Below are 22,879 nucleotides of genomic sequence, written 5' to 3' on the forward strand. Positions count from 1 at the left end.
CTTCTTGCAGTCCATGGGACTCTCAAGAGTCTCCTCCAGCACCATAATTCAAAAGCATCAATTCTTCGGCGATCAGCCTTCTTTATGGTCCAGCTCTCACTTCCGTACATCACTACTGGGAAAACCATAGCTTTTACTATACGGACCTTTGTTGGCAAGGTGATGTCTCTGCTTTTTAAGATGCTGTCTAGGTTTGTCATTGCTTTTCTCCCAAGAAGTAGGCGTCTTTTAATTTCGTGGCTGCTGTCACCATCTGCAGTGATCATGGAGCCCAAGAAAGTAAAATCTCTCACTGCCTCCATTTCTTCCCCTTCTATTTGCCAGGAGGTGATGGGACCAGTGGCCATGATCTTCATTTTTTTGATGTTGACCTTCAGACCATATTTTGCGCTCTCCTCTTTCACCCTCAATTAAAGGTTCTTTAATTCCTCCTCACTTTCTGCCATCAAGGTTGTGTCATCTGCATATCTGAGGTTGTTGATATTTCTTCCGGCAATCTTAATTCCGGCTAGGGATTCATCCAGCCCAGCCTTTCGCATGATGAATTCTGCATATAAGTTAAATAAGCAGGGAGACAATATACAGCCTTGTCGTACTCCTTTCCCAATTTTGAACCAATCAGTTGTTCCATATCCAGTTCTAACTGTAGCTTCTTGTCCCACATAGATATTTCTCAGGAGACAGATGAGGTGATCAGGCACTCCCATTTCTTTAAGAACTTGCCATGGTTTGCTGTGGTCGACACAGTCAAAGGCTTTTGCATAGTCAATGAAGTAGATGTCTTTCTGGAACTCTCTAGCTTTCTCCATCATCCAGCGCATGTTTGCAATTTGCTCTCTGGTTCCTCTGCCTCTTCTAAATCCAGCTTGCACTTCTGGGCGTTCTCGGTCCGCATACTGCTTGAGCCTGCCTTGTAGAATTTTAAGCATAACCTTGCTAGTGTGTGAAATGAGTGCAATTGTGCGGTAGTTGGAGCATTCTTTGGCACTGCCCTTCTTTGGGATTGGGATGTAGACTGATCTTCTCCAATCCTCTGGCCACTGCTGAGTTTTCCAAACTTGCTGGCCCCATTTCCAACCCCACGCAAATTTAGGAATTCCATAGCACAGCTAATCCATGCCAGTTTTCTGTAAATGCTGGTCCACTGTTTGGTTCCTCCAGGAAGCCCACTGGGACTTCTACAGGCTTATTGTCAGCAGATCAGCACTGACATTAAGGCTCACAATTGTTTCTTGGCAGCTGCATTTCCAACTGCTTCACACCTGATGTTGCATCTGACAACAGTTGTGAGACAGGTGGCTTTGGTTTGGGGGAAATGGCCTCACAGGCCAAATTGGAACCTAATTTGGCCAGTGTACTGAAGGTTCCTCACTGCTGATCTCAGGCTAAAAGATTGTTACTCACCTTTGCAGAACCTCTTGTTCCATCTCATCTTTCAAGTGCAGTTTTGTTGAAGAAGGGAATTATACCCACCTGAGCATTCAGGAATATTATCAACTGCCTTCTTCTGCCTTCTTCTGTGGCAGCCAAGAAACAGAAATGATAAAAAAAATTACCAAACAATTGATTCAATAATTCACAGAGAGTGACAAATGAATGCAGCCTTCCCTAAATAATGGTGCTGTTCCAAGTAAAGTCCCACCCACCTACATCGTCCCTATTCTATGTCACCCCTGCACCAGCTAATCTGAGCTTTCTGCCTCTGAGCTCTCTGTTCTATGTACACCTAGTCCTGGGAGGGGGGTGGTCAGGAATGCTTTCCAAGGACACTGAGTCTGTCAGCTGTCTCTCCCCTGGTGCTTCTTCTCCCTGCCCTCTGCAGCCTCTCAACTGTGCCCTTCTGCAAACCATTGTTCTAAATCTATTTTTTTTTAATAATATATTTATTAAGGTTTAGGAATTTATATAAAACAGAAAAAACAGAACAAAAAAAACAATAACAATACATACAAACCAAACAGAACACATACAAAACAAGTATAATTTCCATCCCTTATATTCATAAAACTTACTTTCCCGACCTCCTCATACCTCCCCTTTCTGTATTCTATTCTCTAATTAAGTCAATTCAGCAAATCCTTCCCCTAATTTCTATATAATTTTTAACCTTTCTTTTCTTAATCACATAATCATTACAGCTTTTAACCACTTAATTTCTGAATCAACATCGTTCTAGCCTTCAATAATTTTACAATGTTTCTTAAGATAGTCCTTAAATTTCTTCCAATCTTCTTCCGCCATCTCTTTTCCCTGGTCTCGGATTCTGCTGGTCATTTCTGCCAGTCCCATATAGTCTATAACTTTCATCTGCCATTCTTCCACGGTGGGTAGATCTTGTGTCTTCCAATACTTTGCGATGAGTATTCTTGCTGCTGTTGTGGCATACATAAAAGAATGTTCTATCCTTCTTTGACACCAGTTGGCTGACCATACCCAGGAGAAAGGCCTCTGGTTCTTCAGAAAGGTATGTTTAAATACCTTTTTCATTTCATTATAAATCATTTCCCAGAAAGCCTTAATTCTTGGGCATGTCCACCAAAGGTGAAAGAATGTACCTTCAGTCTCTTTACATTTCCAACACTTATTATCAGGCAAGTGGTAAATTTTTGCGAGCTTGACTGGCGTCATGTACCACCTATAAATCATTTTCATAATATTTTCTTTTAAGGCATTACATGCCCCATTGTTCTAAATCTATACTGTCCTGTTCTGAGGAAGGTTCAGGAAAAGGTCCTCACCATTCCGCCTCACTCCAGCCTCTGACATCATCTGAGCCCTAGCAATAGGTTAAGGCTGAAGCAGATTCTAAGAGCATTATGCACCTCCCATGGGGCCTGAACCCAGGACTTGTTTAGCTAGGATGAAACTTTAGTTAAGAGATTTTGAGCTGAAGGAGTCTATTGGAGACACTTTTGATGCAGATCTAATTACTTATTATAATTCCCTTCCTATTCTAGAGCAGTCGTGACAGAATTGGATTTGTTAAGATACAGATTTCTAAAAATAGGAGAACAATTTCCTTCCTTGGTAACTCCAGGAAGTGTTTCATGGATGATGTATTGGTATCTCCCTCAATAGAACCTCAGCCAGCTTGGTCAAAATCTTTGCAAAAATGATAGATTCTGACAAAAACCTTCTCCCTGCAAAAAAAAATAACTTTATGCAGTTAACTAGCAACCTCTAATCATCAGAAGATGGGAGGCACCCAAAGAAGGTTGAACAGCCTTTTTAAAATGTTCTAACAATTCCCCGATTCTTGTTCAGCCTTTTCTATCTAGTGACAGAAGTGTATTTGAAAATGCTTAAGGGGTCCTTGATAAAATAATTGCTTTGGACTGACATTTAAAGTTTCTCTCCTGGAACCTTGTAGGCTAGAGTAACGAATTATATTATTTGGCTTTTATTACTCCCTCCCCCCCCCCCGAATTTGATATTCTGTGTTGGCAAAAGCATAGTCCCTAGTCAAATCCTCCTTCACTACAGGGATATTACAGATAGGTAGCCGTGTTGGTCTGCCATAGTCAAAACAAAAAAAATTTTTTTTCTTTCCAGTAGCACCTTAAAGACCAACTAAGTTAGTTCTTGGTATGAGCTTTCGTGTGCATGCACACTTCGTCAGATACCTGACGAAGTGTGCATGCACACGAAAGCTCATACCAAGAACTAACTTAGTTGGTCTTTAAGGTGCTACTGGAAAGAAAAAAAAATTTTTTGTTTTGACTACAGGGATATTATTCATATACTTTTCCTTTGGTTAAAACACATTTGAAAGGGAGGCTATTTGACGCTTAGTTACTTCCGTTTCAGTTTACCTAGATGTTAACATTCAAACGTTGAATAGTATTTATCACCAAAATTTTCAAGTACCTTTGTTTCAGGGTAAGCAGACGGATACTCTGCTTTGTATGAATGATTATTGATGCATCTTGAATTTGAGTTTCCTAAAGCTAAATTTGCACTATGTGAAGATTTTTAACTCACAAATTGGATCTGGCCTATGTGGGTGAGCAGAAAACACTCTACTACTAGTAAGGCAAGCTTTTAACTGTATCGTCTTTGTGGTATTAAATATGATAGGAACCCATGCCTTTTACTCCAGTTGAGGTCCTAGTGAGGGCCTCATGTTGTCATTTTCTTTTTTAAAAAATCTGAGGTTCATAAGTTTAGTAGCAGGGTTGAAAGTGATCATTATTTGTCAATTCTGCTATATAATGCTAAGGTGTGATCTCAGGTATGGGGCACGTGGACAAGACTGGGGGGAAACAGCCTGGTGAGCCTAATCTTACCTGTGGGCTAAATGTTCCCTTTGCCTGCCTTACAGCTATCTGTGCTGTTGGCTATGATTATTGACAGATATTAGACTTTTCTTAAGCTGCTGGGCTAGAAGATGTTCCACATTCAATCTTATTGTGTCCTTTCTACTTAAGTTTCCTATTTTATTGGGATTACGCTCTGAAACCACCCCGGGAAAGGTACGTTATTTGTTGTCAGAGACTGACCTTTCTCCAATGTATATGGTGTCTCCTTTTGCACTTGGTGATACAAGGATAAATGGAAAAATGCTTTTGGAGATAGCTACAAATTGTCATGATGATACCCTTATTAGAGAGAGAGAGAGAGAGAGAGAGAGAGAGAGAGAGAGAGAGAGAGATTGCCTGTTTTTCTTATCCCTTGTTTTTTTATCCTTGAGTCTGGCTTTTATTTACTATATTTTACATTTTTCATGGCTGAGTAGATGAAACTTCAGTACCAAGTGTTAGTAGAATGGCTGTGAGCAGGACTGACACCTACATTTGTCTACTCTTGTGTAATATAATGTAGTGTAGTGTAATGTAAACAAATAGCATTATGTATGCTTTTCCTAAGTCATATGCATTTCATATTAACTTTAGTATAGAATAATAGTGAAGAAACATGAGAAATTTAAAAAACACAATGCTTATTCTGACCTAGTTATATCCCTTCACAAGAATGCATGTTTGTAGCTTATGGCACTCTGCATCTTTAGGTTTCAAAGAATGGATATCAGTAATAAACTTCCATTAATTTGCCTTTAGGCTATATGTGTAAATACATGTGCTATTCAGTGGTTTACACTATAGGGTATGGACCTTTCACGTGGCTGTTTTGAAAAATGTAGAGATGAAAAGAGAACCTTGCTCAGTCCCTTTCTGTCCCTTCAGGCATGGAACTTCAGTCACTTTCTGCAAGTGGGGAGAGAGTGTTTGTTGGGTATAACTTTTGTTTCGTGGCCTCTGTTCAATGACTTCCCAGTACACACAAAATTACTGCTCTCCGATGTTTTGAATGCAGTCCAAACAATGCATTCAGAACTCTTCATTAAAGTGAAATCTCAGCTCTCACAGGCGCACATTTACGCATTCACATCCTCAGGCTACCTGCTTTCCTCTCCTCTTCAGAGAAGCAACCAACAACACTCAGCTCCAAGGAGCTGGTTCAAGTTCACAGAAATAATTTGTCACACATGTGTTTGGTATCAGCAGGGGCACTCTTGGATCAGCCTAATTAGCTGTAGTGATGGAGAAACAAAATCCAAACCATGTGGCAGATCCTTCTCTTAAAGTTCATGTAAGCCTCTTCCAGTCAACCTTTGTCCCTTCTACCCCCCCCCCCAAATCTATATGTAGAAGTTTCCACATCTTTAGTCAATCCTTGTCCCTTCTCCCTACTCTGTTAACAAACTTGCACTCTCTGCTGCATTTTTAGCAGGGAGTGGGCTTGCTTCAGTTCCCAACCAGCTTGATACAACTGGAATGTATAGATTGCTGCCTCCAGATGTAATCTGAAGGGAGTGGGAACAGCAAGAAATATTCAGGGCTGCCTCCTAGGCAACTCCCCATTTTGAGGTGCATTTGCCTGTTTTAAAAGGCCATGTCATTAAAGCTTAGCCTAACACAATAGTGCCAGAAATCCTTCCATTTTAGCTACACTTTTGATACTGAGTTGTACTGTGAGATACCACATTTCTGTGACACAGTTGTCTATACTGCATATGAAAGATTAAAGGAGGGTTTGGGTGGGAAATACCATACCATGGTCAAGCTCTGTGAGTATCCAAACCAGAGATTGCAGGATGGGGGGGGGGGGACTCAAAAACATCCTTTCTCATCTCCTGAATATGCAATTAGACTTTTGGCTACAAACTTTGCCTTGGTACCTAAATCTGGTTTCTTTTCAGCAGCTCTACTCTATTAATCAGCCTCTGATTTGCAGACCAACTTACTCAGTGGATAATTCACCCCTGAAACTGGGCATCTTTGTAGTCCCTAAGGACTAAAGTAGACAGTATGCTCCATGCGTGAATATATTTAATGTGCCTGGATTATTGCTATTTAAATAGCAGCTATAAGGGTAGGGAGAATCAGGACTATGGGTGTTTAACCCTCCCTGCACTGTAATCAAGATGAAAATTGCTCTCCCCCAAACTGTTATTCACCTCCTGGGGCAAACAGGAGCTTGGGGTGATTTTTAGAGGAGATTACACAGCACAAAGGGAAATGTAAGGATGACAGATGGTTGGTTCTTTAATTGTATATTTTTATCACACAAGAGGGAAGAGAGGCAACTTCTTTTGCTCAGGCTCCAAAATACCCAGTGGTTTCCACATTTCCAAATAATGGATACCACCAATGAGGTTTTCCTTTGTTTAAAGCTTATCTCTGAAATACACCCTTCCACTTTGCTGTAACATGAAGTTGTCCGCATCTCTGTTAGTCTTGCATTACGTTATCCATTCATAAGTGCTGAGCACCAGGTGCTGCCATCCGTCGGTGACTCATAGGCCAGATATAAATAACAAGAACCTCCAGAACAGCACAGAGGGTAAGGAGAGGGAAGATTGTTCCCGTGAAGTGCTTGTTCTGATGGAACAATTGCCATAGCACAGGCATGTTCAGCTCCCAAGAGACTGCGATCTACTCCCACTATAAAAACACTGGCAGTGATCTACCCATTGGATTGACCAAAGTTGATGAGCTTTTTTTTGGGAGTCAGACCCAAAGTTGTTGAGCTTTTTTGGGGGGGGGGGGATCCATCAGGATCACAGAATCGACCGGACATCATCCCTGCCATAGCACAGCATCTAATTCCTCCTGTGGGATGTCCTGGGCAGCTTTGGCTTGTTGTTATTTAATGTTGGAGCCAGTGTGGTCTAATAGAATAGAAGGTTGAGCTGTGATCCTGTGTGCTTGGATTTAAAATCTGTCAGCTGCAACTATGTTGTGTGACTTTGGGCAAGTTTTTATCTTTCAGCACCAGAAGTGCCTTCTGTGTGGTATAAAGTTTCATGTTTGCATCTGCGCCTGTTTATTTGCCCAATTCCTCATCCTGAACTGCCTTCCTATCTTTTCTTTCTTTTTCCTTTTCTTTTTTGGAAACCCAATTTTCTAGTACTTTATATGCCCATAATAAAATACAATGGGTATCCCTTATTGCTATTCTTAAAATAGTGTAAGGATAAAAAGAAAAAAGATATCCAAGGTACAGTCATACCCCATGTTACGGATGCTTCAGGTTACATGTTTTTGGGTTGCGGACCGCAGGAAATCCGGAAGTACTGGAACAGGTTACTACCTGGTTTTGCTACTTGTGCATGTGCAGAAGCATTAAATCTTGCTTTGCGCATGCGCAGAAGTGCCAAATAGCGCTGGCACCTGTGCAGATGTGGTACTTCAGGATGCGAACGCTGCGGGTTGCAGGCGTGCCTCCGTCACGGTTTATGTCCGCAACCCGTGGTTCCACTGTATTGCTTATTCAAGTTAATATTTTGATCCGCCAGCTGTGAGATACTATACTACATTGTTGACCATTCCAGATATCTGTCGCTTATTATATAACCCCTGGATATGTGTATGGTCTGTACTAAAATTGTACTGCAATGCCTCAGCTAATGGGGATGTGCCATCTCCAGCAGATGTCATCTTCCCTAGGAAGGGTTAAAGTATGTCCTTGCCAGGCCCAAGTGTTAGGAAAGGCTAGGCTTGGCATTTTCTAGAAGTTATTTATTGTTCATCTTTAATGGATTTTTCTAGCTGTAGAAATGAAGAGGGTGACGAATATGATGTTTTTCTGTTATGGCAAACAGCATTACAAGCATTTATCTCTGCAAGCATAAAATAGCCTTGTGTGCCGTGCCCCTGAATTCCCCCATGCACAACCCCTTTCCCTGGGTTGGAGGAAGGGGAGAAGCTAGTTAATGAGTTCCAGAAGATCAGCTGTAAATGGCCAGGGAGGGTAATTCATATCAAGCTCATAAAACTCTTTATTGATGTCTCCAGAGGGGAAATCCGGATGTGGCCGTTTATTTATTCTGGATTTTGCTTCTCTCTCTCTCTCTCTCTCTCTCTCTCTCTCTCTCTCTCTCTCTCTCTCTCTCTCTCCAACCTCCCCCCCCCCCCCATTTAATGTTTTCTTCTGGTAAGTTTTGCATGGAGTTTTAAAGGAACAGAATATCCCATCACCCCAACAGTTATTGGGAATCTTTCTCCCTCTACACAGCACAATGCCTCTCCCCATCCTCAATTCAATTCTGCCCCTCTCTTTCCCCTCCTCATAGGGGAGCCTTGCTTCTTCCGGCATTATAGTTTGCTCTTTTTGGATCTGGATCTCAATTCTATCCAAGATGGCTAGACAGCTAAAGAAATGTGGTGGAGTAGGAGGGTAGGTGGGACAGGCTGGATTTGCCATGCTTTTCCTTAACCCATATTTTTTTAAAAGGAAGAGGTGACACCTTCAGATCCGGTGGTGGTTTACTTAAGGCCAGCTAGCATGTAAAGACACTCGAACTCAGGACGCAAGGGAGAAACGTGCCAAGAGGAAGGCATGCTTGGCAAATCCACACCGTGATCAACTCCCACCCGGAAACCAATGTCCCCACTGTGGAAGGACGTGTGGATCCAGAACTGGCCTCCACAGTCACTTACAGACTCATTGTTAAAACCGTGTTTATGGAAGACAATCTTACTCAGCTATGAGTGATCTCCAAAGAAGAAGATGCATATAGTTCTTTCTGAAGAACACAGAAGCTGGCAAAGAAGTATAACTGACATTTGGTGTTACCTTCCTCCATTTGTGTTAAACTCTTGGATAGCATCCACAGTTAAAATCTATGAGCTTCATAAGCCTTCAGCAAAGTGTCTAGCTTAAGTGGTTTTTAAAACAAATAGGCAAATTCATGCAGGATGGGTCCAGCAGTGTCTATGGACCATGGCAGCTGTAAATGCAACCACGTGATTCCGCCGCAAAGTATCTCTGATTAACATGTGCTGCAGTAAGCCCACAGAGAATGGAGGACTCTCTATTGGACTCTGTGAGTTTTGCTGCCGCTTGTGAGTTTTGCAGTGTTCTGTTGGAGGCAGAATGTTGGACTATATGGATGCTTTGCCTGACCCAGCAATTGTAATGTTTCACGCTAGGCAGTGTCACCATCCTTGAAGAAGTACAAGGATGTGGGCTTAAACCTGATGTTCATATGTTTCTGTTTTCTTTCATAAAATGCTGTAGCCTCCCAACATTTCATAGAGGAAAACAGGTCCCCAGATAAGGGATGGAAGGATCCATCAAGTCTGGTTCCCTCGGTTTCTCGTTTTTCCAGTCTTAAATTTCGTTTTCCACATTTCTGCAATGAATCATGAATTATCTTTGTAAAATCCACATGAAAATTTTAGTGAGGTTGTCTTCTAAGAAGCACTCTTTCATATGCAGTTTTGACTGTTGTGATGATTTTTGGAAGCAGTTTCTCCTAATACAGTGGAACCTCGGTTTTTGAACATAATCCGTTCCAGAAGACCATTCGACTTCCAAGGCAATTTTGAAAATGGAAGCAATTACTTCCGGGTATTCGGTGTTCGGGTTCCAAATTGTTCGGCTTACGAGATGCTTGAAAACAGAGGTTCCACTGTATGTGCATTTTCACAGTCTTTTTTTGTGTGTGAGAGAGATACCTGCATCACAAAATTTGGATAACTGCAAATTTTGGAGAATGGTTATGTTTTGGTTCTCATACAGTTTCAAAAGGTGTGAATCTGATAAACACAGCTTTAAGTGTGAACTGAATCAGATTTCTCCCCCATACTACATTTCTTTTGTATATAATAACCTTGGGATTTATATGGGCTACTTCCATGGGGTTAATAGGCTGAAGGGACCACTGTTCCCTTCAGCCCCAGCCAGTATGGTCAGGCATTGTTGGAGCTGTAGTCTCAAACATCCAGGAAGGGGCAGTGGATTGTAGAAGGCTAATGTATCCTTTCTTATCCATGTACTGCCAGGATCTCTATCTTTGCATAGAACGTTTCTTTTTTGTGCTGCTTTCCTTTACCAAACTTGAATTATTAATCATTTTGGTATCTTCCCTGTTCACTTCAGTAGATCATCTCTTCCATCATACCTGTATCCAGTTATCCATCCCATTCATGCCCACAGATAGGCTGACCCTGTGCATGTTTACTCATGCAAGAGGCAAGTCTCCTTTATTCAGTGTGGCAGGAAGGTTTTCACAGGACTACAGACTGAATGTTCCCTCCATTAATCTTTTTGACAATGACTCTTCCTGGCCTGGCCTGGCCATTATTCACAGTGATGTGAGCACCTCAGGCAGCAGGTGCTGGGAGAAGTGACGTGGTGGAGGACAAAATGCTCTGCCCTGATCCATCACTGATACTAAAGTAAGATTCAACTGTCAGCCCACTTGGCTTCTGTACATAGAACAGGATGGCCATCTTGTCCTTTGCTCCAGGCAGCAAAATATATAAGGCCGGCCTTATTCTCTGTCTCCCATTTTTAACCCTACAGTCCAGAATAACCACTTCACAGCGCTCCCCCCCCCCCCGCCAGTTCCTAATCAAGTTGGTGAAGGCATCTTCTCCACTTATTTGCCTCGGTGTGACCTCCAGCATGGTTTCTTGGAGTCACTTTCTAAGAATCACTTTTGATTTCCGTTAAGTTCTCCCTCATCCTCATCCTTTCTCATTTCTGGCTGTTCTTTTGGCATTTTCCTGGGAAGTCATTCTTCCTTGACTATAATTAGTTTTATCTGGAGATGACTGCCCAGCACTCTCCACATTAACACCAAATTTGCAGCGTCAAGTGCGACTTTTAAGCTCACAGGACAAATTCAAGGTGTTGTGTATTGGGGACTAATTTTAGAAAGAAAGAGAAAACAAAACATGATTCTGCAGTTGTGTCTGACCTGAAGCTAACTACGCTGTTTTTTGCAAGTGCCAAACTGAATAAGTATTGTGGCACTTAATTACATCCCCGTCTCTTCATGGAATTTTAATGGTTTCAGCCCAGTGGTTGCCCTCTTCTTCACAAACTTTAGCACCTTCAAACTTGTCAGGATTTCCCCCAGATTTTCCCCAGGTGTGGGGAGAAAAAAAGCATGTAATGGCAGTATCTGAGCTGTGCCAGGTACTGGATAAGGGATTGTGGTGTCTCCTCTGCAGGCAGAGCATGAGAAATTCAGGAAGGAAGATGACACATTTAGGTTGAGTCACATGAGGGAACAACTGGACCGGTCCCTGAACAGCCTGCAACAGGAATTGGAGGATACCCTGAGGCAAAATGAACACCTGCAGGTCAGCAAGGACTTACTGAACCTGGAAGGGGAAAGGCAGGAGGACATGAAAGGATCTGGTCTGAAGGGCCGTGAGGCGGTAGAAGGCACATGCTGAGGCTGAGCAGGGTGATATGGAAAACATGAGAGAGAGTGGGTGCTGTGGGTGCTACCTAGTGAAATGTTACACATATTGTGGAGACTAAAGGGATGGGGAGAGGAGGGCTGCTGAGCAGGTTCTTAATTGTGCCCCTTCACCCTAACAGCAGTTTTCCACCTGAGCTTAAAATGCACTGGGACCATAGGCCTGAGAGCATGTTCCAGCATCTACCTCTGTACTGGACTGATCCTAAAAGGGCCAATTATTTTGGTCTCCTTGTATGGGCCCTTTCTTCCTAGTCTTGCAATGAGAGGAAACAGACCTAAGAGCGCCAGGGGATCATTTGACTAAAGCGAAAGTATTCAGCGGGTATCAGGATCACAACCTCATGAGCTGGACCCAATTTGTGTGCTCATTCTAGGCCAAGATTGCAGAGCTGGAACGAACACACGCTCAACAACTCATGGCTCTAACATCCCGTCATCAGCTAGACATGGAGTTGGAAACAGAGAGGCTTCACAGTGCACAGCTCCAGTCCGAACGTAAGCTGGAGTCACGAGAGAGAACTCACCGGCAGAGAGTGAAGAGCTTGGAGGAGCAGGTAGAGTGGAGAACTAGACTGGATATTTCTGTTCATATCCAAATTCCCCAGTGATGCCCAGGTTCTGTGACCAGAATTTATTGTGCAAATCAAAAGGGTTTTGCAAAATTTTGTAATGATATTTGGAGTTTTGAGGTGAGAACTGGGGTGATGGTTGGAAGTAGAGGGAAGAACTGGGAGTATGGGCATTTTTGAAGTCAAAAGGGTGAGGACACTGAGGAAAGAGAAGAATGCACCACTGTTTATGGATTCCTCCTCCCAAATGCTTCCTGGCTCTCTAGCGCAGAATGCACTAGAGTCCAAGAGGTAATTTCTAGTGTTGAACAGCAAACATCCATAGAGCACAAGCTAACCTGTGCGGACTAAACGGCTCCATGATGTTCTTGTACCAACAGCTTATACTGCTTGTGAATCTGGGATATGATGCGGTGGTGTATTGCTTTCTCTGCCCTGGAGAAAGAGAAGCTAGCTGGTTGCTTAACCCCTAAACCAGATAAGGGGTACAATTATGGAGCTATTTCACACACTGCTTTTCTAAGTTATGAAATAATCGACTTGGCAAATGTGTGTTCAGCTACCTGCATCATGCAAGTGCCAGAGAGGTTGGGATTGATGGGCTGCATAAATGATACCAAATGCTGCCATACAGTGTGTAAACTAGCCCTTCAGATTTGACAGCATAACAGCTAGAGGAGGGAGGTTAAGTAGGACTGCAAGAGAAGTAGGGGAGGTGGGGAGAGATCCGATTTAATCTACTGTTCAACACAAGGCCTTCTCATCATGAGGACAATAAGAGCACCAGACTCTTCTCCTGCTTCAATTTAATAATCCTTGGTAATAATAATTGTGGATATTTTTCTCAGTCATGCTGCAGCCCTAAGAAAAAGAATATGAGTATGAACTTTCCTCTCTTGAGGTCAAAACTACATGTTTATACTAGCTTTATGCTAGCTTCCTAGCACCCAGAAAGAGAAGGCCAGCAAGTGGACAGAGGTGAACAGGCTTCTGCTATCTCTCTAGGCAGCACCATATGCTCTGGACACCATAAGCAGTTTGCCAGGGTGCCCAGACAGTGTGAGCCAGAGAGAAGAATAGTGGTTTAAATAGTGGAACAGAACAGAATAGTGGTTTATATGAACGTAGCCCTATTTGTCGACATGTGTTTCCCCAGGTGAATGCTCTGAAAGAGCAGCTGGATCAAGAAGTGAGAAGACGACAAGCCTACATGAGCCAGAAACTTCACACTGCGAAATGATTCAGAAATGAACATTGTGCCCTGATCCCAGACAACCAAACACAGAACCAGCCTTCAGCAGAATCCTCGCAGCTCAACGATTGGATTTATCAATCTCCTGCGTAAGGGTGCTCATCCGATTCATGGTCTGAGAAACCAGAGCTCCCGGACTAACAGTGCTAGGAAGTAATGTCTCCCCCACCCAAGGAGCAAATACCCTGAAGACTTGGAAGGCACAGTCAAAGACAGCAAATGACTAGGCAGCCTGCAGCCAAGAGGAAACCCTGCTGTGGGGGCAGCTGTTCTCTCTAAGATGCTTGAAACCCAGGGCACTGATGCTTAACTAATTAATTTAGGACATTTGACGAGGGCATTCTCTGTTGTTTGGTTTTCTGGGTAGACTATCCCTGTGTGATCCCCATAAGGTTTTATATTCAGGCTGTACAAATTGGAAAATTCCACAGCCCAGATAGGAGCATTTATTATTGAAATACCTCTGCATTTCCATCACTGACCAGGTTATTTTATTCTCCCTCAGGGTTTGAAAGTTGCTGTCAAGTCCTTCCTGGTGCCTTGTACTGTAGCCATACCTGTTTAGTCAGTGGTATCCATGGTGGTGGCGGCTGTCTGCCAATGATGTCACAGATCCATCTATCACATGCCCTTCTGCAAATGAAGGAGGCAGGTATTTCTGCTGCCATGCAGATCACACTGTGCTATAAAGAGAAGTTTTGAAGCAGAGTGTGAACCACACCCAGGGATTGACCAAATCCTTTGCTGTGTCTATGAACATCAAGCCATTTTCATGGTGGCAGGTGGCTGAGATTAGCTCAAAGCCAAGCCATCTTATGACTTGCTGGCCCCAAGACATGTCAGAGTGTTAACATTCAACATTCCACCCACTCTGCCGGCTGACAGGCTCCAAGGAAATCCCTTTAGGAATCAAGCTTTGGTTTCCTTGGTGATGACAGGGAACCATCTTGGAGCTGCTGCGAGTGTCACCTGTTAGCATTGTTCCACATTTTTTCCTCGTGAATGTTTGTTTTTCCAAATGTGGTACTGCGAATTATTAAAAATAAAGAACCACTTCCTAAAGAAACCGAGGAGAGCAATTTCCACTGTGCTAATATATAAATACTGCACATTCTGTACTGGCTTATTTAATATTTGTCATGTAGCCCTGAAACTTACCGTTTTAAACAACAACAAAAGAGTTTTGTGGCACCTTTTAAGAGTAACAGATTTACTGCAGCGTAAGCTTTCATGCCAACTCCAGTGGACTGTAATTCACAAAAACATAAGCTACAATTAATCTGTTAGTCTTTCAGGGGCCATAAGATTAACCCCATCCACTACAGCTCCCCACACACCATCTCTCACACTCCTTTTAAGGGTTCCTCAACTCTGGAGAGGATTGGTGAGTCACAGCAGGGCAGAAGGTCTATATGTGAAAATTGCCTTCTTACCGCCCATCCCCCCTTCTACTGACAGAAGCCTCCTCTGCATTAAAGAGCTTTCCTTCATCAGAGAGATACCACTGGGTAAAATACTAGCTGTTTTCTGTTGCAACAGACTAACATGGCTGCTCTTCTGAAAGCTGTACAGTGGTACCTCGGGTTAAGAACTTAATTCGTTCTGGAGGTCCGTTCTTAACCTGAAAGTGTTCTTAACTTGAAGCACCACTTTAGCTAATGGGGCCTCCCGCTGCCACTGTGCCGCTGGAGCACAATTTCTGTTCTCATCCTGAAGCAAAGTTCTTAACCCGAGGTACTATTTCTGGGTTAGCAGAGTCTGTAACCTGAAGCGTCTGTAACCAGAGGTACCACTGTATAAAATAATTATCCTCCTTCTTATCATAGAGTTGGAAAGGACCCCAAGTCATCTAGTCCAACCCACCCCCCCCCCCATGCAGGAATCTCAACTAAAGCATCCAAGACAGATAGATAGCCATTCAACCTCTGCTTAAAAGCCGCCAATGAAGGAGAGTCTACAACCTCCCGAGGGAATCCATTCCACTGTCAAACACCTCTTACTGTCAGAAAGTTCTTCCTAATGTTTAGTCAGAATCTTCTTTCTCCAACCTACCAGTGTTTACAAAGATGCATATATTTGCGGGGAAGTGTACAAAAAATGAATAGCTTCATAAAGAATAGTGTACAAAAATGCATAACATTGTTTTCAAAAATGTGCCTATTAATCATTTTTGGGAGAAATTCTACTAAAATGCTGGTGAATTTTTATGAGGTTTCCTTAAACAACAAAAATCACAAATCACTGCAGAAATGTGGGAAACTGAATTTAAGATTGGAAAAATTAGTAACTGAAAGAACCAACACTGACAGATCCTTCCATCCCTAGTTGCAGTAAATTATTTGGGCTGAACTTCTGAAGTAAGATGCTCGTTCCTTAGGACTAGTTCTGATCCTGAGCTGGTGTCAAACCACGATTCTGTTCACTTCTGCTGGGAAACACACACATGCACCCAAAAAGTGCTGTTTAAATGCATGTAAATTAGGATTAATTTAGTTGAACTGCCACAAGCCTTATATTGAGTGACTAACAATGGCAGATGACTTTTCAACCTTTTGATACCTCGAGCATAATATATCAAACTGTGGTCCACAGGCCACTGGTAGCCCTTTCATGAATCCACAGAGAGGTTGCAGAACAATCAGAATATCTGCACGTGGTCCTGAATTTGTTTAATTTTTTTTCTGAGCAGAGATTGAGGCCATTCTGATCAGGGTCAAATTTATTGAGCAGCTAACAAGGCATTACCCTGGGCCCCATGTTTGTCATGATATGCTACTTATGCAGTCCATTGATCTTTCCCTAAAACTTTGCCAGTTAAAGGGACACCACTCAGTCACCTGGCTTAGGGCCCTTGACTTCCATAATATGTCACTGGTTCTGACAATGGTGCTGGGAGTTCATGAAGGAGTCCACTGAGATCCCCAGCAGTTTGCAAGTGGTCTGTGAAAAAAAGAAGTTTGGGAACGCTGTCCTGGACCATTAAGTGCCAGATAGCAAAGGGGATGGTATGCCAGCCTTTGTTGCCATATGTATTAGGAGAAGTTGAACACTGCCCAGTTTCCACCACCAGGTTTTGAGCTATCCATAGGCACAGAGCTGGGAATCCCAGAAAATGTCTATCCATTGCTGGCACAATCAGGCTTCAGTGAGGGAAACTTTCCATGGGGGAATTTAGCTAATCTGCTGCTGTTCCTTCTGAGCCCTGCTGTTCTTTTCTGCTCAGTTTCAGTTCTTACACAGGAATCTGTTCCTTGGCCTCAGTTCAGCATTGAAACGGACCTTGCAATAATTACTACGGCGGATATTTCTATTGCCTTTTTATTGAATACAATCACAGTTTCAAAGCATGTTCCCAGTGGGAAAGAGTTTTATCTTCAGAATGTTGGAAGCTAAACACTCGGTTGCAGCTACCAACAAACCACTACGCGTAGGACCACTTTTTGCTACAGATACTCAAAGTATAATAGCAGTTGCAATGGTGTGGTCTTAAGAAAAAAAGAATGCAAAGGGATTAAACATGTCAGCTTTGTTCTGCCACTTCTCTCTCTCCCCCCCCCCCCGGATCACAAGCTTTGCAGAAGAATTTAGAGCTCAGGCTAGTAGCACTGAAGCTGAGAAACCGAAGCCTTGAATGTAGTGCATTAAAGTAAGTCCTCTCAAAAGCCAATGGGACTAATTTAAATGTACTGGCCACAAATCCTGCAAAACCTAGCTAAGGCTAATACGATTGAATTGTATCCAGTTCCATTCCAAACTCTGCCCAGGGAACAGCAGGGCTTTTACTGGAGCAGCAGAGCCACTGCTGTACGTGTACCCTGTGTAGCTCATGCCAGCTGGGGTGGAAGGTGGGGATGTTGGGAGGAGGCAAAATGCCAGTTTGGTGTAGTGGTTAAGAGCGGTGGACTCGTAATCTGGTGAACTGGGTTCGTGTCCCTGCTCCTCCACATGCAGCTGCTGGGTGACCTTGGGCTAGTCACACTTCTGTGAAGTCTCTCAGCCTCACTCACCTCACAGAGTGCTTGTTGTGGGGGAGGAAGGGAAAGGAGAGTGTTAGCCGCTTTGAGACTCCTTAGGGTAGTGATAAAGTGGGATATCAGATCCAAACTCTTCTTCTACTACTACTCTTTGGGACCCTTTAACTGGCACAGCAGCTGGGCTCAGATTGGGACCATTGTCACTGTGTGACAGCAGTGGGGCAGGACCCAGAGCTTGGGCTGCCCTTTGAAAGCCCTGTGCCCATGGCCGGCACACCAGTGAGGCAACCTGAAGTAGCCCGCCTCAGGCAGCATGCTCTGCAGGGGGTGGGAAATCCTGATTCCCCCACCACTATCACCACCGCTTATCCTCTTTTCTTCCAGCAGCCACCCCTCTCCAGCTTCTGCGGTGGCAGCTTCCAAGTGTACTTCGGGTAAGCTGAAGACACAGCTGAAAGCCAAAGCTGTGGAGAGCAGCAACAGCGCCTCACGGAACACCCCCATTTCACCAAGACTCACCCAAAAGGCATTCGCACAGAGCGGCTGTGTTGTTGCTGGTCTTCCACTCCTAGAGCAGTGGGGAGATTGGCACCAATGCCTCACAGAAAACCCTCTATTTGCCAAGACTCTCAGTGGAATGCCCCCATTCCTTCAGAGCGTCTGAGTTGCCACTAGTTTCACACCATGCCGGGGCCTGGTTTGGGGGTGGGTGTTGACAGTGTGTCTTGCCTGAGGCACCAAAAGGTCTCTGCCCTTGCCTGAGGCAATGGAGTGGCTTTGGTGTTCCACAAATGGTGGCCAGCAGAGGCTGGTAGGATTCAAACTCCTTCCAGCCTGGTGCAAAGAGGGTTTGTATCGCAGTGCCTGTTAGTTGAGCTTCACTCGCTTTTATAGCAAAGGGACTCATTGCATTGATTTTAGTGGAAGTGAAGTTCAGCTAACAGTCTGGATCCAACTCATTGTCTTATACATACTTACCGTACTTGGGATTAGGGCCAAATGCATATGGCCTTTTGGTAAATGGACATAGGAATAGCCTGGATGTTCCATTCAAGGCAACAGAGTGGGAAATGCCAGCCCAATCCTATTCATTTTCATTCAGAAATAAGTCCTGCTGATCTCAGGCTGGTTTTTAGGTAAGTAGACGTAATATTGCAGCATTAGTTATTAATTACATAAATGGAACGTAATTGTAGTAACTTTTGTTGGGTTGTATTAGGTGTGATAAGTGAAAGAACTCAGCTCCATCATTAGAGCATGAGACTCTTAATCTCAGGGTCTTGGGTTCGAGTCCCGCTCTGGGTGAAATTTCCTGCATTGTAGGGGGTTGGGCTACATGATCCTCAAGGTCCCTTCCAACTCTACAATTCTATGGTTTTATGATTCTGTTTTAAGTGCTATTTATCATGACCATATTGACAGCCTGAAAAATGAGGGTTGCGACTAGGATGACCAAGACCACACTTACTGCAGCATAACTTCACAAATTTTCAGTTATTTTGCAAGATAGATATCCCCACTACTGTCTTATAAACTGGAATCATGCATGACATAGTTAAGAACATAGCACAGCAAGCACACTGCTTCAATGCTTATTTAATTTGTTATCAATCCACACAGACCCCCTCATTCCATCTGAAAGCCCAACCCACAGCAAAAGTTTGTGTTATGACTGAGGGTGAGCCACCAAGGATCTTTCTCTGCTTCCTTAGTAGGGTAACCAAAGGCATCCCATGAGATTTTGCTTCCTGGGGCAAAGAACAAGATGGCACCGACTCCCCACTCCACATACAGAAGCTGACCTGATTGAGAGTTGACTCTTACTTCAACACTTGTGATGGGGTAGCATCCCTCATATTATCTGTCAGCTGGCTAGATCATGGTCTCAAGACAGACTGTGTCCTCCAAAGCAAGCAAAGGCTGCTGGTGATGGGGGCATAGGCACAACAGCCAAGGGGCTGCCAGTTCTTTCTCTCTGCAGCTGCCACCTGAGGCAGTTGCCTCACTCTGCCTAATGGCAGGGCCGGCTCTAGATTGTGAGAACTATGGACCTGGGCAACTGGAATGCGGTTTGCAATAATGAGGAATGGAGGAAAGAACAGAAGTACATAAGACAAGAAAGGGGAGGAATGCTAGATAACTAAAGGGATTAGTATTAGAGATTAGTTCACTTTGTGGAAACAAAGCATGTATTTAAAGGCTCTGTGCACTGTTCTTGTGGCTAGTTCTCATGTAACCTTTCCAATTATTTTCGAGACTCCCACCCTCGCCCCCCAAGTAGAAAACTGCATTAGTGGATACTAATCAGGGGTTTTGTGATGGTGGTAAAAATGCCCAAATATTTCTCTGTGTAAAAATGGGGTTGAATAAGAGACTGCTTTCACAGGAATATTCACATATTTGGATGACATCTATGGACTCAGCTGTGGTTCAGAGAGAAGCAGGCACCCTTATTTGAGGATCCAGTTTAAACCATTCAGTGCTTTTTAAACAGATGGAACAGCCATGTGATGCCATAGCAAAGTACTGGGATACATATTCATGGGGAATGTGGTGACCTCACTCACTGCTTGTACGACCATTTTCCCAGGGGAATGAAGCCACAAAAGGGAACACCAGGACTTGCCTTTTAATGTTCATGTTAACGGCACCATATGTCTGAAAGTGGGTACATGGCTTCAGTTAACTAGTTTCCAAATTACTAATAAGGAAAAGAATTTGTGCATGTAAAACGTGTCCACAGCCAAAGCTCTTCCCTCTGCATATGGAGGTGCTTTGCTCCTACTTCCGTGAGATGGAACTGCCTCCCTACATGCAAATTGCCAAAAAGTAGGTGCAAGCCTGGTTCCAACACTGCTGTCAACAAGGAAAAAGGAGAGCGCCTCCAGCTGGCTGGGACACTTCCCCTGAGACCTTCCACAGGAAGATGGGCAACCCAAGTAACAGGGAATATTTGAGAAGCTGATTTTGGCTTACGCTCCTCGGTCCAAAGATGAAGGCCATCTCTGCATTCAAAACACTATTTCTGTGTCAAGGGTAGGGGACCTTTTTCACTCCAAGGGTCACATGCTCTAGGCAACTTTCTCATGGGCCTGTTGCAAAGTGGGGGGAATTATGAATTCAATTTTTAGCTTTATGCAGTAGGCTTATTTATACACCCATGCTCCTCTCTAGCCACCATCCAGGGGAGCAAGAAGAATTGTCAGAGTTTAAAGACATCTTCCAGCCAGGCAAAAATTACTTAAGGCAGTGCCAAGCAGGACCAGCAGGGGTGTGTGGACTGAGGAAGCGTCCTGAGGGCCAGACAAAGAGGTGGAGGCCTTGGGCCTGATATTGCCTCCCTGCCCCCACCTGTTTCAAGACAGATTTGTACTACAATTCAACCAGCAATGATCTCAGCCTAAGACAAATAGGGCTCCAAGTGTGTTTTGCCTTTGGGATCATTCCCACTGTAGGAATGTAGACTCTTCCCTTAAGCCCTTCATAGGGTGTGCATGGGCAAAAGAGGCTATATGTTCTTCACCCATGGCATCCAGGCTGCAGTTGGTTCTTTCTGGCTTGGTTGCCCAAAACTTGGGCTGCCAGTCTTGCGTTTCCTCCTGCACTTCCAGTTCTCTATCTTTTCATGTTTACTTTGTTAGTAGGTTAGTAGGGTTAAACAAACCCTCTTGGTCCTCAGCTACTACTTACAATTCTCCCATCAAATCTCATCAGCTGATTCTCCTCAGCCATTCCTGACTGGGAATCTTGCAAGTGGACTTCCACGTCCCCTTATTTGACGCCAAAAGCTTTTTAAGCATAAATACCTTCCATAAAGAGGAAGCTGCACTTTGCAATTGTCCAGGGCTTCTCAGGCTAATTTCATGGCAGGCTTTAAGACAGGGTGGAGGACCACTGGATTGTGGGCCATAAACAGTGTGCAAAGCCTTTTCTGAATGGCCCACAAGACTCCTATTGTTTTAGGCCCCTAGTTGAAGTGGAAACAAGCAAACAAGCCGTTTGCTTTCCTTCAGCTTAATTCCAAACTCTGATGGGCAAGAAGTTTTCATAACTGAATAGCTGTCTCTGCTGCCAACATTCACTGGCAACATGAGGGCAACATCCATGTGCAACCTTCACTCCCTGCTGCTTTTGACGTAATTGCAGAGAACTTTTAAAAATGCAGAATTTCTGTACATAGCTTAGGGAACCTTATGTTATCAAACCTAAGCAGGTTTGGCTTAGATAATAGACTGCTGAGTGACCCTCTCTGGATAATTCTGTGTTCCATGGAAGAAAGAAAGTACTGTTTATAAATGTAATAAATAAAATTGTTAGGGGGAGAGTGGTTATTTATAAGAAAGGCCCAAATCTTGTGAATACTTTTATATCTCTTATTTGAATTAGGTGGGCTTTCTCAGGTTTGTACACATATGTAGAAATGGGTATAAATAAATAAATGAGACTTTTGTGAGTATTGTGGAGTCCTGAACTCTAGTTTTTTTCATAAGATCCTGATGTGCCAGTTCTGTCATAGCATCATAAATCCACAGCAGCAATTTCAAAGTATTTGTTTACCTTATACTCCGCAGACTACATTTTCATAATCATTAAGTGGGAAGCATTAAACAGAAAATCACTGCTCTGTTTGAGATCTAAACTGAACTTGTATTTAAATTTATTTGTATTATAACTGAGAGTGTCATGGGGCTTTCATAGCTCTGTGAGGGTGTTTTGTGCTGCCTTTGCAATAGTAACTTGAGCCTGCTAGATAAAATGATTTGCTTAAGATAAATGTTGCATTCTTCCTAAACCAAGACAAAGGGCTACTTGAGCATGACATGTAACTGAAAATGTTGCATTGCTACAAATAATTTCTCAATGATATTTTTAGCACCACAAAACTGCAATGTGGTATTTACTGTTAAAATATTGCATACCCTGACTTTGCAACTGTATTTAGTTCAGTGACATTTCAGGTGACGGAAATGTCAGGGGTAGAAGACAGCTACGCTTTACCTACCTCATCATACAAACTCTGGAAAGGTTCAAAATTCACTCTGGAGAGTGAAGTATAGGAGTATTCTTCAAAACAGATGGAATGCAGCCCTGAGTCAGAAATGTCATATTCAGAATATCTTCTGGTACCCCTCTCCCAATATGAACCTACTGGGCCTTCAGATCTTTATCTGAGACCCTTCTTCAGGTTCTTCTTCTGAGGTAGGCTAAGAGGTGAGTGGCAACAGAGGGGGCCTTTTTTTTCTCTCCTGTGACTGCCCAGTGACGTCTGCCTGGTGTCTTTGGGGCCAAGTAAAGACTTGTCTTTTTTCCCAGGCCTTTAATGGGCTGAGCCGATTCTGTTTTATTGCCGGTGTGCTGCCAA

The 22,879-nt window shown here is 43.4% G+C and overlaps 1 protein-coding gene across 9 annotated transcripts in view; it reads left to right on the forward strand.

Annotated features, from left to right (window-relative positions):
• CROCC2 (ciliary rootlet coiled-coil, rootletin family member 2) overlaps positions 1 to 14,609 on the forward strand; it is an 89,393-nt gene extending 74,784 nt beyond the window's left edge. For 7 of the 9 annotated variants that reach the window (XM_083613657.1, XM_083613660.1, XM_083613664.1 and 4 more), the window contains 3 exons: positions 11,466 to 11,597; positions 12,097 to 12,276; positions 13,448 to 14,609. In XM_083613657.1, coding sequence (XP_083469783.1) covers positions 11,466 to 11,597; positions 12,097 to 12,276; positions 13,448 to 13,531 — 396 coding nt within the window. In that variant the 3' untranslated portion in view covers positions 13,532 to 14,609. The remainder of the gene's footprint in view (positions 1 to 11,465; positions 11,598 to 12,096; positions 12,277 to 13,447) is intronic. The other 2 variants (XM_083613658.1, XM_083613661.1) reach the window with 1 other exon arrangement.
• Positions 14,610 to 22,879: the final 8,270 nt, after the last annotated feature.

Source organism: Podarcis filfolensis (assembly GCF_964270895.1).
Source record: "Podarcis filfolensis genome assembly, chromosome: 5".
NCBI classification, from domain to species: domain Eukaryota; kingdom Metazoa; phylum Chordata; class Lepidosauria; order Squamata; family Lacertidae; genus Podarcis; species Podarcis filfolensis.